Source organism: Harpia harpyja, chromosome 10 (assembly GCF_026419915.1).
Source record: "Harpia harpyja isolate bHarHar1 chromosome 10, bHarHar1 primary haplotype, whole genome shotgun sequence".
Classification (NCBI taxonomy): domain Eukaryota; kingdom Metazoa; phylum Chordata; class Aves; order Accipitriformes; family Accipitridae; genus Harpia; species Harpia harpyja.
Genome location: NC_068949.1, coordinates 13019213 through 13037497, shown reverse-complemented (window position 1 = coordinate 13037497; position 18285 = coordinate 13019213). Strand labels below are relative to the sequence as shown.

General features: G+C 36.8%; 1 protein-coding gene across 2 annotated transcripts in view; it reads right to left on the bottom strand.

Moving 5' to 3' along the window:
* Positions 1 to 718: 718 nt before the first annotated feature.
* The window catches only part of CCDC6 (coiled-coil domain containing 6), a 53811-nt gene continuing 36244 nt past the window's right edge, over positions 719 to 18285 (bottom strand). The window contains exons 6-9 of one of the 2 annotated variants that reach the window (XM_052799000.1): positions 15977 to 16133; positions 12569 to 12669; positions 8605 to 8729; positions 719 to 6257 (exon numbers count right to left, since the gene is read on the bottom strand). In XM_052799000.1, the coding sequence (XP_052654960.1) occupies positions 6066 to 6257; positions 8605 to 8729; positions 12569 to 12669; positions 15977 to 16133 (575 nt within the window). In that variant the 3' untranslated portion in view covers positions 719 to 6065. Of the gene's footprint in view, positions 6258 to 6293; positions 8255 to 8604; positions 8730 to 12568; positions 12670 to 15976; positions 16134 to 18285 lie in introns of those variants that run through there. The other variant, XM_052799001.1, reaches the window with a different exon arrangement.

Here is an 18285-nt window from a genome sequence, read left to right as displayed (position 1 = left end):
TTAACACAGGCAAGGAAACATTTTTTTCCCTTCTCTTCCTCTCATACTTAATATCAGATTAGAAAAGTAGCTGTACTGCTGTACACTGCTTTTGACTCAAAACATGTAAAATGAGTTTTCCTGTAACTTTGCACAAATACACATCTCTGTCCCTGTGAGCTTAGAAAACCTGGAAAAAAGATGGAACTCTGTTCTTCTCCTACTCCCCAGTCATCAGAAAGTACCCTCAAGGTAAGCAGGCCTACTAAGACCAAAAGATACTGCAGTTCCTGCTGTGGCACTAAAAGCCCGAACTCTCACTGGAAGGCAGCTATAAAAGGTTAAACATACATGTTTAATTCAGGGGGAGAAAGATACTCTGGAATTTTCCCACACTAGTAGCTCAAGAAATAGAGCTACATTCTTCCAAGATAGAAGCAGAACTGATGGAGTCAAGCATGCATGATTATACTTTGAATATTCACCTAATCCAAAGCAAGGAGCATCTCCTATGCAAACTTTATTATGCAAATAGGATAATCCCCAGATTCCCCACTCAGCCATTTAAGTGAAAATACCAGAAATGGCCCAACTAGAACTGAAGACAGCAAAAATAAAGACAAGCACATATCTTTCCCTGATTCCTAGTTCTCATTTTCTTCCTCTTTTTCCCCAGTGGTGACAGGCTGACAGATAGAAGGAAATAGACATCCACCCCGTAGTCTTCCATACAAGTAAATACAAAAAAAATCAAGTGTTTATTGGAAGTCTGCATGAAGGCACAGATGAGCTTGATTACAGACACATCATAACAATTACAAATATATGTAAACACCTTGAGATATACAACAAAGCAATAATACAGCTAATACAGGAATAAAACGTAACCTGCTAAAAAAACTTCTTTGTATCTGAGGTTCTTTCAACGATAAGCTCCAATTCACACCAACACAGTGTAATGCTTTTAAAGTCATCACTTGGATTCATGCTCAACAAGTCTGCACTTTGACCATTGTTGTTAACCAGTGGATTTATAAATTGATCCAAATTTGAACACGCTTCCTTCACTGGGATCAGGAAAACATAGGAACAACCAGCTAGACACCCAACCAACCTATAATGAAGCTTCATAGATTCTCTAAATACACAAGAGCAATCACCAAGGTACTGAAATTAAATATAAGCTTCAGAAAAGCTAAGGATGCTTGTTCCATTTTTACTTGCATTTGAGGAAATTGCTGTATTTCTGCAGGAAAAGAACAGTCTACAGCTGTCAGGTGATTTTTTTTTCTTCCTCCACAGGAGGCTTAGATTTCATCTGAAACACCTGCCAAAACAAAAGTCAGCAATCACAGACTAAAGTGCCTTGGACAGCTTAGGTTTTACCACTAGAATAAAACACCTTCATTTATAGATACAGTATTAATTTATATCGTGAGAAAACCCACCTTTGCATGTAGAGGACTACTTCCAATATTTCTGTGGGAAGGGGAATTGCTTTTTTTTTGTTTTTTTTAATTAGATACCAATGCCAGGAACTTAAAAGAACTGCAACACAGCACTTTTTGAAAGGAAACCACACAGAAAAAAACCGTAGTTTTAGTACAGGCAATTCCCAGGCCTAGCCAAAGAGTACTCTGAGCAGTAATTTACTACAGGGACACACAGTTTTCTCAAACTCAACCATCTGTCCTAACTCCCCACTCCTCCTCTACAAAAGCTTTATAACCTCTGGAGCCCAGTGCCAGTGAGGAAAGACTCCTATCCAGGTAATACATGCAGAACAAAACCTAGCACAGCTACAACATTTCTCCTGACCCTGCGGCCACATCATCCCAACCTAAAGATGAGGTAGTACTTTTCTTTGGAGCCCAAATAGTTGAATAGGAACAAGCACTATTCTCCCTAATGTAGCAGCTATCTGTTAATGCAGTGCTGAACTCCATAGTTTTATGTCCTCTTCAGGGCACACTACTCATGCAAAACCAACAACAGCTGCTTAAAAAAAAAAAAAAATCATTACATGAGCACACACTCCCACTTGAACTATGACTGCATCATAAAGGCCACGGTCTGGCATATTCAGTGACTTCCTCCGGTTCACGAAGTAGCAATGACTCTTAACCTCTATTCGTACTGGGACTAGTGGTTATTACTCAAAAGGAATATGAAGGATATCCTGAGTACTTATTACAGTGAGATGTAGAATTTAAAAGGAATTGAAAGACTGAGAACTCTAGGCTGAATCCGAAAAGGGCTGGGAGAGGAATTCAGCTCCTCAGGGAACTGAGGAAACCAGATTGTCTCTATGCGTACAGTCCATTTGGTAATTAGGGGCTCTGTTTTCTCTCTCTTCAAGAGAACAGATCTTTCCCCTCAAGGAGGCTGTTGTAACATATGCACGTATTATAATTTTATAGCTTACACTCATAAACCCGGTTTCTTATGAGATGGCTTGAACTGGAGAAATATGCTCTGCATAGTCCATGCTCTGTAGACTCCCAAGGATCAAAAAGAAAGAGAGTGCCATGACTGAAACAAAAAGGAAACATCAAAAAGAGTTGAACAGTATTAGAACTCGTACTGCTTGTAAAACTAAGCATTAGGATTAGAAAAAGCACTACAAGACTGAAACAAGGTCCCTGGTTACATCCTTTCAGTAAGCAATAATCAATACTGAGGATGAGAGACTGCATTCTTTGATTGACAAAGTATTCTAGGCTCTTTTATTTGTCTCTGTGATCAGTGTCCCTTTATTTAACAAAATATCCGGAGTCTATATTGTCTCCTGTCAGCAGTGCAACTCACACAGATCCCAGGAAGCTTTCTCATTTTCATTGCTTCCAAGACTGCTTTTTTCATTCAGCTAAAGTGCACAGGGATTCCACCCCGGCAGATGGATTCCTGAATGCAAACATTTTAACAGGAAAGGAATCCTGTTCTGTTCAGCTCCAGCACAGTGACTGCCAATAGAAAAGCACTGACACTTTCTTGAAAAACTCTGATAGTCCTTTCTGCCCTTGGGAATATGCTCTCAGTGGAGTACATGTAACTAAATCTTATCTGGCTGTTAGTGGGAAGGCTATCTCCGGAACAGTCCCATCTCTTCTTCCAAAGAACTTCTCTGGAACAAATCGTGGATAAAATAAACTCTTAATGCTCTACAGAGTATCAGCTGCATTCCAGTGTCCAAGCCAGTTCCCTTGAGAGAAAAAGTGAAAAGAAAGCTGCTTGATTGTCAGAGAGGAAAGCACTGCTGAAACAGCTAAAAGACTTTTTTTTTTTTTTTTAAAAACCTTTAGCTGTAAAGGGGTACACTCACAAAATGCTCATCACAGCTAAAAATTGCTTCTGTGGCCTTACACAAGTAGTGATGATGCAGTGTGCAACTGACAAGCATTAGTAATGAAAAGGACAACAGAAACCCACCCAGGTTGTTCTGAGATAAAGCAGCCAAGCATTTAAGCCCTCATAGTAAGCTGGACCTCACTGTCAAGTAAGTTTCTCCAGTCTATAGGAGATCTGATAAAATCACAGCTGCAGAATCAAAATTCATGACTATAATTCACAAGGGAAACTCAAAATCCATTTACATTTATTAGGAGATAGTTGTGCACAATTTCTCATCTTATTCAAAAAGTCTACAAATAGAATTTAACACTTCTGATTGCAAGCAAATGTTTGTTCAGAGTTCTTAGTCAGGTAAGGCCAATTTAGTGCCTTGTTACACTTTCAAGATTTAGTATACATTTGTCAGTTCTTTACTTTCCTCTGGTAACGGTCCGACTGGAATAGCAAGGAGAGTTCACTAAGACACATTATAACAGCAGCTGAACTTGGGTTACACAAATTCAGTTTTGGAATATGCTTCAAATGTAAATTATTCTAGGCAATTTTCCATTTTAAGATCTTAAAACAACACTGTCAAAGGCTTTCCCCCCTCCCCCCCGCATTTATACTACCACCACTATGAGCTTGCACTCTGTAGAGCCGTATGTCCAAGAATCTCAAAGCACTTCAGAAAGCAGGGCACCATTTCAAATAGTGGTATACTTGAGCTGGAATCCTACTTATAAAAGAATATATTTTTTCCTTCATCTTATGTTTACAAAAGGACAAGCATCAAACTAATCCAATCCTGTCTTGACCTTAGTCCCACCTCTGACTGCCTCTAATTTTCTCACATGCAATCCTACCACTGATTCAGGAGCTCTGCTTAATTACAATGCTCACAGCTGAGTTTCTTCTATAGAAAGGTGAGCATCTGCTATGGTCAATTATTTTCAGATGGAAGCACTGGTCAAATTTTAGGTCTGCCACGATCTTGAGAATCACTTGATTGGAGAGTCACTACCATAACTAATGTAATTTGATAATGCACTTGATCCTATATTGGTTTAAGAAGTGTAATAGACTACATATGCATTTCTCTAAATTTGGTCAGAGCTGAAACTACATAGCTACAGTGAGGAACTTCTAGGTTTTTCCTTAAGCAGAACCTTTTACAACATTATTTTAACTTACTATTTTGATTTAGAGCACTAATTTTATAAAGATTTTCAGTTTGCAGTTCTTACTGAATAGGTGAGCAGCAAACATGAAAATGTATGTACAAGTGTTAGTATACTACCAGAGTGCTGTACTTCCTTCTTAAAAACGACCTTAAAAGCATTAGGCATGTCAAACAAACTTTTGTAAACAAAAGATAAAGTACTCATGTTCTGCTCTGATTATAGCCAGATACATATTCTCATAAAATAAACATTCTCTTGTCATTTTCCATGGCCCACATATCCATATATATATGAGGTAAACCACTTAAAATTATCAATAATATATAAACCTCAGTACTCAACAAGAACCTCTGGAAAAATGTAACCGAGTATGATGTCAATATCAAGAAGTGACACTTTGTTCCACTGCAAAGTGAAACCAATTTATTTGTGCTAAATGAATGGAAAGAATGTATTCAGAATACATTTCTTTATACACTGTACCGGCTTAGGCTGCTAAATAAGCATTCTTTAGTGCCATGTTGTGCTACTTTCTTGTACTCTGTTTCTACCAAGCAATACAACATTTTGGCTGTTACGCCAATATATTCCTATATGCTCATCTTATGTCTTATTTTCTAACAGACTTCTGAACATTTAGAATACCTGTTCAAACTTTGCTTCAGGGGAATCACAATTAATATATTTTAACAAGAAAAAAATTATCATCAGCTGTTCTATACAATCACATTGCCTTCTGCAGCAAAAAAAATCAAAGAGCACACTTTAATCAGCGATCAGTAACCTGTGGGCAGGACCACACTTACCGAAGTTAATTGTGACAGATCACACAGTATGGGCAGCTTACAGGTTAACCTAAATGTCATGTGAAATCATCAAATCTTAAGGTCCACGAATTGTACATTCCACAGACTCCAACAAGCCAGTTCCCTCACTGTAAAATTCAGACTGTACCATACATTTGAGGTGCTTTTAAACAGGAGAAGTATGGATGTGTCCTGTGTGCTGAATTAAGCTTATTTACTACATAATACAATAGAGTATGTGTCTTGGGCACTGATTAGGGTGTCTGACTCACTTTTGCACTAGAAGCTGTTATTTCAAACGACTGAAACGTAGTGCTGATTTTCCATAAGCTTGGTAAACACTGTAATATTTCAGAATTTATCATGTAGCCCATCATGCCTTTAATTTTCTGCAAATTGTCATGAAAAAATATAAAAAGGTATCCCTTTAATTTTACAAACCTAAAAGCCAGGAAAATGAAGCTTTGGAGCCAAGCAAAACGACATAATGCCGTATTACCAAACAGAGTAGCAAATGTTCCAGCCAGAGAATGGACATACATGTAGTTCAAGTAAACACTGATGGAAAACTTTGTTAAGTTAGTGTTGTAGACCCACAACACTGGCTGCATTTTATACAAACGTTTACAACACAATTAACAGTGAAGCCTATATAACCTCAGTGCAAATAAGTCAAATCCAAATATGCCAAGTAAGCCTTTGGCTTTTAGTAAACTGCTCCATGTTATGAGTCCACTTCTGACATACAGACTGCTGAGCACATGCACTAAGGCTGAGAGGAGGGATGCACTGAATGTTGAAAAGTGGCTGACTGCGATGCTGCGGATTGGACCGTAGGTTGCACAGGTGGCGGAGGTGGTGGCGGAGGTGGCTGCACTGGGGTCTGCGTGTTTGGAGAAGGAGGAGGAGTGGGACGTTTAAATTTGTCAGGGCTGTTACTTCTTCGTGGTGAAGGCCTCTGCAGAACAAATATTGAAATTATGTTTAACACACTCCTGAACAACGTTAGGTGCAAGTCCTCTAATGAATTTATTGAGCTTGGCAAAAGGAAAAAAAAAAAACCTCACAAAAAATTCTGAACAATTATGTGGGAAGAATCCATTTCAAAACATTGCAAGAATCACAATACGACTTTTACATAAAATAAACATTACTCTGAAGTAGAGTAGCAAAGGAAAGGGGAAGTACTTTTGACATCAAACAGAACATGCATTCCCTCCCGTCAGCTTGCAGGAAATGAACACAAGGCATATGTCCTGAAGATACTTTTACCTATGATGACCACCAACCTAAAAAGAAATGAGAGATGCTGCAGAGACAGCACCTCCCAGTTGTGCTTGCCCAACCAGTAGATGCTGATCAATTTTTAACTTTACACTGCTGGCGTATGAAGTCCAACTATGTGGTACCTGAGTGTGGATAGAAATGTTTCGAATGCCAGAGTCTGCCCAGAATCTCTAGCTTTCTGAAAGGCTCTTAGCCTACACACTGGAGCAAGACCAAAGCATAATACAAGTTGTTCTTTGGAAAATAAAAAAAAAGATTACAACCCTTTGAGCTGCAGGAGTGAAGCAGTTGTTAGAGAGCTCCCCTCAACAGAAACCACAGGTTTTTCAATAACCTGCACCTTTAAAGACAAAGATTTAAAATCCACTTTATCTTTATAAACTGGGTGAGGCAGGGCAATCTTCTTTAATGTTAGCAATGTAAAAGTATAAATTACACTGCACAACACTAACTTCTGCACTTTTGAAACCAAAATGCTCACTACTTACCGATCCAGCATTAATCAAGAACCTCATGGCATGACAAACCACCCACCCACGATTAATAATCAACCACAGGTGATCAGCTCTGGGGAGAAGCATGATTACAGTGCTATACCAATGTACTATAGGTAAAGTCAATTTATTCTGTAATGGAGATCAAAAAATGAACAGTCAAGAATCAAACTGCAGTTCAGTCAAATAATGTATATTGCATCTATTCTTCTGCACAACTATGTACAACAGATTAATGTTCTACGTGAAAAGCCAAAGGATTCTTGACAACTGACTGATGTCTCTAACACACTTAAAATCATTTATTGCATTTGTGTACATCTAATAATATGAAGGGACCTGGTTTCAGTATCGAGACAAAGCCAAGAGCTACTTATCAATACCTTTCTCAAAACAATTAGTATTTTATCCTGAATATGATCTTTTTTATAGTGAGTCAATGCGACACCAATTAATTTACAGTTTCAGAAAGAGTAGTATTTCACAGAGACTGAACAGAACAAGTTCCTTGAAAAACTTATTTACAAAACTAGGTTCCAGGTTTTCCAGAAGCATAAAGATCTTCCTGTGATGAACTCATGTGACACACAGTAGTGGGCTGAACCCGGAACCAGGATTCTACCTTCCTGTTGAGCTCCAGCTTCCCTCCTGTTCTACCCACCATTGCAGCATCCCCACCAATCTTTGCTCAATGAAATTAACAATTACCTTTGCACGCTCATCTAAATGATTTTAGAAGCAGACATATTTTAGCATTCTACTAAACATTCTATTCTCACATCTGAGAATGCCAAGTATATGCAAAAACCTTGCAGGATATTTACATACTACCATACCTGTTGAGAAAAATTGAAATGGTCTTGATAGAACAACTATATGGTATTTTGCCAAATGGTTAATATTTAGGCTCTTTTTTCTCATTAAATTCCACAAATACTTAGAAAAAACACGAGTAAGTAGAAATGCATCAAACATTGCAGGTAAAAAGGAAATAAATCCAGTTGAAAGATATGAGAAATTGCCCTAATAAATGTTTATATTTTCTTTGCCAATGAGAATAGAAAATAAGAGTTAACTGCCTGTTACAGTGACATGATGGTAGCATTGTGTGTCATCCTGAAGAAAACCTGAGCTTGGAGCAACCTCAGATGACTCATCCGTCAGATGGTGGAGACTAGGAGAAAAATGAAAGCAATGTTTTTACTTCCCAGGATAGGCTTAGTAGCTTAGAACATCACTTCTCACACCCTGCCTGCTGATCCGTAAGATGATACCTATTACTGTCCTTAAGATGATAATACATCCTATTCTTTTGCAGAAAATAAGGTTCTCCAAAAAGAATCAGTTTCTGAGGGGTGAAGAGGAAAATCAGGGTTGAAGAAAGCAGCAATAGATATCTTGGAGTAAGGAGACAAAAACAAACATTTACAAAATGTTTTGTAAAAAAGCTTAAGGAAAAGCAATCATAACTTTTAAAAACCAAACTGACATTGGTAACAAGTATTTACTATTTTAAATACTTACTGTAATACCATGGGATGGTCCCATATGTTGCACATGAAGGCCTGGGGAATTGTAGTAAGACATTCCAGCTCTAGTCAGTGAAGTTGGTGGTGTGAAACCAACTGTGTGACTTGCATATGACAGACCTAAAAATTGTTAAAACAAGGTAACATCAACATTCTTGTTTATATTACCAACTAAAGTGTGAGGGTTTTAAAAATTTTTTTAGTTCTGAATCAATGATAGGTTAAGAAATGGTAACTGCTGTCAAATTAGACATCAAAAAAATATTAATTGTACTGAAAAGTGTGATGTAAACTTAATTTCTTTTCCTGTCATAAACTACCATATGTTTCAAAACATATATTACATAATGTTAAACAAAACTTTTCACTTAACATAAACCGTGTAAGGCTCCCCTGGCAGCTTAGTTTTAGTCCACGAGTATTACCATTCTCCTCAGAGGAAATGACTCCCTGAACAAAATACAGTCTGAAGAAGCAGAGAGGTTGTGCCTGGAGAAGCCATCTAGCACTGGGCCACTGCGAGTTTTCACAAAAAGTGGATGTAGATGGCTCCTCCAAGGCATACCAGATCCACACCCAGGATTCCTCCTGTTTTGCCTCAGCATTTATTGGCAGGGACCCAAAGATCTTTGGGGCTGTGAAGTTAAAACCTTCTGGGATTAGTTGCTAGCTGGACTAGGCTAGCAACTAACATTTGAAATTACAACTTGTTTTATCTACATTAAGGAAAGTTTAATATTCAAAAGTGCTAATATCTAATTCTTCCATCTAAATATTTCCTTTCTGTAAGAACTAATTTATAAAAATGCAGAGTACCTGTATAGCTAACCAAGGTAAACAGAAAGAGCAACTGCTAAGTGCTTAAAGTTCAGACCTTGAAGTGTTCTAAACACTTTTGAGTATTTCTCAAAACAGCACATTTTCCAAAACGTTTAGCTCATTATTCCTTTCTGACAGAAGTATCAGTAAGGTAAGAGACAAGACTTTTCTCAGCTGTTTAGTATTAGACACTAGCAACTGCTTTGAGAATTATGACCAAAAAAATTTCTAAAGGTCTATTAAACTTTTATACCACCACACTGGATTTAACAGTTTTCACAGTTCAGCACTAAATCAATGCAAAATAGTGCCACTGCAGCTACAGTATGCACCAACACCCAGCTTTGTCCTTAACCACATCTATCTGTGTTTGTGCTGACAACTGATGAGACAAGATCTTGGGGTGGAGGGGTGGGGGGGGAACAGAAACCCACACCCAAGCCTCAGATCACTAATAAAGTCATTTAAGAAAACATACTCCTCTTGCTTCCTTCAATTCAAAGTTTGATTCTGCTACATCCCCAATGTATGTCTGGTGCAAATTATGAGTGACTCCAATAGAATCACTGTCACTTTAGAGTAGTTAAACAAGGCAGATGAACAAAATTAATCTGCTTTTTGACTACACAATCTAATTGTCCGTACAGCACATGTTGTATAACTAAGTGCCTTTGTAAGCACAAGGACAGAAATAAGTCAACGTTCAGGTAGGTGACAATGTGTTGCAAGTCAGAGACAAGAGCCCACACAATAAAAGGCAAAAAATACGCTTTAAGTCACTTTTGCAACATTACAATTTTGGACTGCTTTGGGATAAACCAGCTCCAAAAGTTTTACAAATCCAGGTCTACATGGCAGTCAAAGAAGCAATAACAGAGTAGTGCACGTACATCTAAGGTAGCTCATCTCTGCAGCCCAAAATCTCTATCTAGCCTAGCTGCAGAAGCAAAGCATAAAACAGTTTATCTACACTAAAGACTAATTGGTAATTAGAGTAACTAATCCCCAGCTGCCTAGGGGATTCCACAATCTTCAAAGTTCCATGCACTGTGCTAGAAATCTCAGCAGTATCTCAGCTTGAGAGAGTCCTCAAAAGCAGCATCTCAAGCCATGCAAGCACAAAAGGCTCTGGGATTCAGGAGCCAGAATCTGACCCATTAAACCTGACTGGCTATGCATATGAAATTATAGTGTTTCTAACTGGTTTCAAATTATGTTTCTACAAATTCAAGCACATCATTTCCCAAACGAAACATGCCAAGTCATACAATTACTTGATGCAAAATATAAGCATTGTATTATTCTGTGCTGATATTTTTGAGTGTCTTCTGTACTACTTTAGATATAAAGTACTCTCAAAAACTATTTGTTTTCATCCATTACTGCATTCATATATCCCAGACAGCTGTACAAAATTCCCTATTGATCTCATTAGTTCTCTAACAAACTGCTGCTTCTATTTTTCTGAAGTCTGAAGCTTCCCAACTGTGGATATTAATTTATCAGATGTGAAGGAGAGTAATGAGAGAAACAATCATTTCAGCTGTGCTATTTTTAACTCTGCTTCAGACTGTGTTTCAGCATCCCCTGTCTGTGAGATATAATTCCCACTAGAATGCAGCACTCTTGTATCAACTACTGATGGGATGTAAAGTCCACAGGGAATGAGGAATGTGCTTCAGTCCCAGTGTAGGAACAAACTGACAAGAGTACACCTGCACTGACACATCAGCATCTAAATTGGATGCATTTCTAGGTAATCTAGGATGCAAGCCTATAAGTTACCAGATAATTTTTCCTACACTTACTTTTAATTATAACCACTGTATGGACTGCAGATACAATGTGCAGTTGAATATTGTATTATTATGAAGGCTGCACAAATATAACCACAAACATCCACAGCAGTTCCTCCAGAACAGTTGTTAGCATGACTAGGCTTCTGTACACCCAGTTACAGGAAAAGGATAAGAAAACATACATTGTTCTCTTAGCAATACACCTTGCAAAACTTTGAGTGTCAAGTGATTTGGCTCATTTCAGAAGCCTGAAAACCTCTTGAAAAACTCTATCATAATGCTCATCTCCTAACACTGTAACTGTGTTGTAAGTGTATGGCTTATGGCCATAGCTAGTTTTCACACATGCTTACTCCTTTTGCAACACATTGGATGAAAACTATTTTGAGTCCTTCTGAAAAACTAAAGTCAATCTTGAAAATCAAAGAGTTTAAAGACATTTTACACGTTCTAGCAGACCTGTGTAATAAAACACCTCAATCCTATCTTGCAGAATGTGTCACTATAGAGCACATCTCATTTGCCCTTACTGCAGGACTCTGTCCAACAGGTTCTAAAGGTAAACTTGAGAGAGCAGGGCAGGCAGGACTCAATTCATTATGTACAAGTGAGTTTGTGATTGTCATATAAGATCCATAGCCAACAACTTTTAATGAATGTCCAAGTGCAATTTTAAGGGATTTTACCTTTCAGTCAATAAATTGTGTTAGTAACACAATACATTTCCTTTGACTTAAAAATACATTCAGTAATTAAAAACTCAGAAAAGGTTAGTTTGCCTTTTTTATACAAAGTACTAGAGACAGGAATTCTTAATTTTATAGTTATCGTTTTACAATAGAAAATAGCAGGAGTACAAAAGCCATTTCTCTACTAAACAGAAATGGAAATTGACTTTTTTCCAACACGTTCAAGATTAGACTTCTATAAGAAGTTCTGATTCAGAGCACAATAGCAGTCTCATTACTAGTTCATCACCAAACTCTAGGAATCTGTTTGAACTATGCATCTCATTGGGCAACTTCTACGGGGGTGGGGGGGGTGGGGGGGAACCAAACACAAAAGAAGAAACAGTAAGAGCAAAAAAAGAGAGGGCAAACAAGAAATAAAAGCTCAAGTGACAGCTACTTAACTGACCTTTAATATCTGTTCACAGTGTAAAAGAGAACCATCCTAAAACATGCTGCACTAGAAGACATCTAAGGCAAAACTATTCTTACATTTATGATGCATTTTTTTTCCTCCAGACTAGCTTTGAAATGCTACTGACCTAAATATATTAATAGGGCACGTTACTATGTGATGCATACAATAATTTTAGAAACTGGTTTAAATATTTACCAGGTGATATAGGTCTGCTAGAACTTGGTGAGGGTGTATAAGGGATAGGACTGGACACAGTGCGAGGTCTTAATCCTTGTGCAGACATCTCATTAAAATATCTAACAAAAAAAGGTAAAGAATAATTAGATCAAACCTTTTAAAATGTCCCATGTTTTAAATGTTTCACTGTGGCTTTTTCAATTCCCATAAGAATCACATTAGATTAATGAAGGACCGGTCACCTTTAGGAAGTCATGACAAGAACTCTCATTGCTGAAGGCTCAGATACTGGCTTAACTTTCAATGGAAATAGTTGGACTTATCTTAGTCATTTGCAGTTAAAACCATACAAGTTGCATACAGTTAGAATAGTACATATTAAGGCCAGAGGTATAAATCATGTCATCCAATCTGACATTTTTGCACTTTACACATCATTTCTACATTGAACTCAATAGCTTGTCTGGCTGGAGCGTATCTTCCAGAAGGGTATTCAGCACTAATCTGTAATCATGAAAAGGGGGGAAAAGAATCATTAAAGTATTAATAATTTGTTCCAACAGCTGATCAGCCTCACAGTTAAAAACACGCCCTGTTTCCTACTTGAATCCCTCTGGTCTCAACGTTTAGCCATTTGCTCACCGCATCTTTTGCCACTGGAACAGAGAGACATTTTGAACCCAGGACTTTCTCCCACTGAAGATACTTCTAGGTTGTGTTGCAAGACACCTCTCACACTTTACTGTGATAAACTGAACAGATTAGAACCTCAGGCAAGGCATTTTTCCCCACCTATAATAATTTTAGTGGTATTTATTTGTACTTTACACACTGAATACAGTGAAGCTTCTTCACAGCCATTAAGTGCTATATAAAAGGAGATCAAAATCATACCAATTGCTCCTACTTGCCACTTACTGTTTGTATCTCGAAAGTAATTTCGTGTATTTTTTCCACAGCACTAGGCTGGCAGCTTTCAGGGTGACTTGCTTATGCACCCTCCACCTAGATTTTTCAGTCGTTGTCTAGATTAGAGGTTCCCCTGCTCGCCTTCTCCCGCACATATGGCTGGAAATCAGTGCACCTGGGTTTATACTATTACATTTTGCTGTGTTTCTTTACACACAGAAAAGCAGCAGGCAAAACTGGCTACCTAATGGCCCTTTGACTCTTACTTGTCTCCCCTTCTACCACTGTGTTCTCAGAAATTACTTACATTTATTTCCTGATCACAGAAAAAAACAAAAACAACACAAAATGGAGCAGCATTAAAAATATTCCTATTTGATGGAACTCACAATGATGACTACTTCGAGATCTGTGAGCTGGTTCATATACTATTTAAAACATGTTTTGATACTGCATCTTATTAATTTTTAACCAGGATATTCAGTTACTAAGCCACAACACCTAACTCAGGCAGTACACTGTAGTGATACCAAGGTTGGTTTAAATTTGGGTAGATCAGATAATAAAAGTAGCTGTGATAGAGAAAAACATAAAATTAACAAACAGATAGTTATAGTTTAATAAATATAAGGGTAGCGAAATTGAACTGACTAGGCTACCTCTACAACATACAGTAACTTGTAATGCAGACAGTACATGTATTACAGCAAGGCAGTGGTCTTTGTGACTTATTTGTATTTTATTCTACATAAAGACAATTTTCTGTAAGTCATCCTAGTACTGGATCAGGTGATATGGAACAGCAACACACCATTAGCGTGCTTCCTGGTTTCAGGTATTTCCCTACTACTCCAGAGAACAGGATGGAGGATTGAGAAGACAAAGCTATTGCTAGTCAGGAGGAAGAAGTTTTGGGAGAGCTGTGTATTTTGCATTCAGTAAAGCATTTTCATCTACGCCCATCTACAAAAAATAAGTATCATCAGCTAACTGAATGCAACTGAAAAAACTAGGTATCTGATCCATCACCACCATCGTTTTTAGGAAGACAGTGTAAGCTGACAAAAAATTACATTTTAAAATCATTACTGCATGTAGTTCCACAATTATTTTGTCTACACAGTTCTCCTAAGACTAACCAGTCTAACACCTGCTTTGTCCTTCCCTTTACTTTGTATTACTTACTCTGCAAATACCTGTTTTGGAGCAATTCTGTCACACCTTTGTAGTACCAAGAAAATCAACATGACAATGAAATTTCTTAGAAGTACAGAAGAGTTAACGAAATTTCCCTGCATTTTATTGATTACCACTACCTACAACTGGTTGACAAAAACATTATTAGGATACTCTACATTTTTTGATTAATACTGATAATTCACATAGATTTAGATTTTGACTATATTTCCACTACGATGTAAATACTGGCAGAAAAGATTAGGCTAATAAAAGTAGATTCAAACACCAGAATCCTGTGTTTCTAACAATTTAATTTATATAGCAGTCACTACATCTTAATACCAGATGCTACTGCAATATGTCAGTTGCCTAGTATTTCATTAAAATGAAAACACTACCTTGAACTTTAAGGGTGCTCCTTGAAACAAAATATCTGGTACTTTGTTTCTGGTAAATTATGGCTTATAACAAATATACCGATGACCCAAGAAGAAATATCTCAGTATCAGAAGAATACACAGCACAGGGTAACTTTTTAATATTTTTTTTTAAAGGACCGCTTTAAATCCAAAATAATGTAAAACAGTAAAACAAAATAACGAGCATTTGATAAGAAATAAGAACGTTTTATTCAAAGTGTACTTAAAAACCTCTTTCAAGATATAACACTGTCATATGACTATGATGTGAGAAAACACTAAAAGGCATCATATAAAACCATGAAAAACTCAAGACTATCTGTAAGGTCAGTGCAAGCAATGCAGCTTGCAGTAGAGGAAAAAAAAAAAAAAAAAAAATCGAGGATGTTATGGTTTGGACATCAAGAACAACCCAAAAGTTCTCTCTATGGCTTTACACAGTATCCCTTTGTATTTGGCTGAACACATTTTACTTTCTGCAAAGGACAAATTATCCCCAAGTTAAGGACGTTGTTCCTACCTCACAGAATTCTTTGCCGTTACCAAATTAGGGGCAAAACAAAGGTACTATGATCAAATTATCCTGAATCTACCAAATTAGGGACAAAACAAAGGTACTATGATCAAATTATCCCAAATCTCAACTCCACAGCTATATTTATTTCAATATAAGTTATCAAAACCCTAAGCAATCTTCAGATACAAATATTTTGTTTCTCACTGTTAAAAATAATGTGATTTCTACACAAGTTTTACACAATTCTACTGAAGATATTCCTGGACCATGCTAAAATTTTATACGTGTATGAAACCCATATACAGGTAATTTCTATACTTATTCTATAATATTCAAAAAGAAATACGAGTATTGATTAATAAGCTCAATGCCAGCATATCTGGATGGCTAGAAAATACAAACCTTTCATCGTCCATTTCCAAGCTGGATTCACTTTCTGACAGTTGCCTGCAGAGTGCTTCCCTACGTTCCATTTCCCTCTGTAATTTCCTTTGAAGTCTCAAGTTTTCTTCTCTCATATGTCGCTCCTCTTCTAAATATTGTGCCATCTTCTCTGAATCTGAAATTCAGAATTTTGTTAAAATTTTATTAAAATTCAATCTCACAGACAGGCAAATATGTTGTGCCTAATTTCACTCAGGTGCTTCAAGAATGAGGGTACAGAAAATGCTCAGGATGGTTCACTCAAAATTCTCATGTCTAAGTTATCAGTTCAAAGTCTAATTCCAAACAGTAGCTACTAAAATAAATTACTCGTTGACAGCTATTTTGGAAATAAAAGGTAAAAAATTTAAAAAGTTTTAAAGTATTTACTTAAATGAATTTGAAAAGAAAGGAAAAAGTAATGAAGAAAATAATAAAACCAAAACCATAAAGAAGAAATACAATGACTCCTGCTCCACTAAAATAATGTTATTCCACGCTTACAAAGGTTTTACTGCAACACACAGAAGAAATTATTTTAAATGTGTATTTCAATTTTAAAGGAAGAAGCACAAAACAAGTTCTGAAACCCAAAACACTCAAACTTGTATTAAATTGCTACCGTATATGTATTCTATAGCATTCTTTCAATTACGCATTTTATCATAGAGACTAGCCAGCAGAACATATACTGATATTAAAAGTCAACAAGTGCTTTACTCTTTATATCAAAGGGCAGTTTGAGTTTGCAATTCAAAACAAATTCAGCAAACATCACTTAAATGGTCTGGTATCACAGGCTATTTAAAGTGATAAAATCAACTTATGGAAAGCTATGAAGCATTTTGACAGGTTATTTAAATAATGGAACACATGATGAAGACTTACAACACACAATGTATTTTGTAAGGTTTTCTAATGTTTGATCAAGTTTACAGTTAATTCCTTGATATTAAAAAAAAACAATTATGATTCATCATGCTTTGTGATCACTTCTTTATGCAGCACCCTTCAATCAAAAGAATATTCCTGTTTTAGAAGACTGTTCCCAAACTATCAACAATATGTAATTTATCTCTCTTCTGTGGAAATATCACTTCTCTATATAACAGTATCACTTACTTAAAACTATTATTACACCAAAACAGTTCGTAGACTAGAAGCAAGTGCTTCAGGAATACAAAATTTAATACCAATATCAGAATTTAGGAAGCAGATTTTATTAAGTATTTATGAATAATACTAGAGGTTCTTTAATGGCCACATATTGCAAACACCAAACTGAAAACTCTATTTCAGTTTCATCTGCTTGCAGGCTAGCACATCCACCATTTCTGTCAGTATTGCTATTCATATTGCAGCTCTGTTTAATCTTTTCACAAAAGGAAAGAGTACTTTTAATCCCAGGTCTTATTTTCAATGAGAATTTTACTTTAAATGCTTCTGAATTTTTACCCTAAATCACACTAATTCAAAAAGAAACCACTTAAAAATAATAGAGGATACTTTAAATGAAATTAAGTAGGCCAGATTTGTACAAAGAGTACTTTAAATCTAAGGCCTTGCTCTTGTTCTGAAGTTCAGTAAGTGAAGACTGCAGTGCAGAATTGGCAAGTACAAAGATTAGCAGTCCTTATCTTAACTGACACAAATTATTAATACCACAAACTTGCGCACAAAACCTCTGCAAAAGAGCACCCTCCCATCATCTCTGTCTTTAAGGAAGGCCTCTGCCTCTGGCAAGCTAATTCTCTAAACGGGGGTTGAAATATTCCAGTTAGCCTGTCAAGACCAGCACACTAGAGGGGGAGAACATGGCCTGTTTCCCACTCGCCCAAATTCTTCCATCTATATGATCAGGTATCTACTTACCTATCAATTGAAATATAATGCGACTGACCAGGAATTAGGCAAAACTCATGAAACTCTGATAGAAATTTTAGATTTAGCATGAAGGAATGAAGGATTGGCATTGCAAATATCACAGGAAAATGCAAGCAACCTTCCTGCCAGCTGAGACCATGTGCTCAAAGCCATAGCCTCTTCTGTTGAAAGGCAGGGCAAAAAGCAGGCTTTCCACTTCTGGTCAAGGGTCCACGACACTTTTCACAACAGAAACACAAGGACTTCTACACAACTATTTATTCTGTCTACCTTCCAAGCGATCTTACATAGGTAAGAACAAAATAAGATTACTTGTTCTGCTATATTGTGAAGTCAAATAGCTGCCTGAACAATTAGTCTAACACAGCTACAATTATTTAAAGATAGCTACAATCATTAACAAG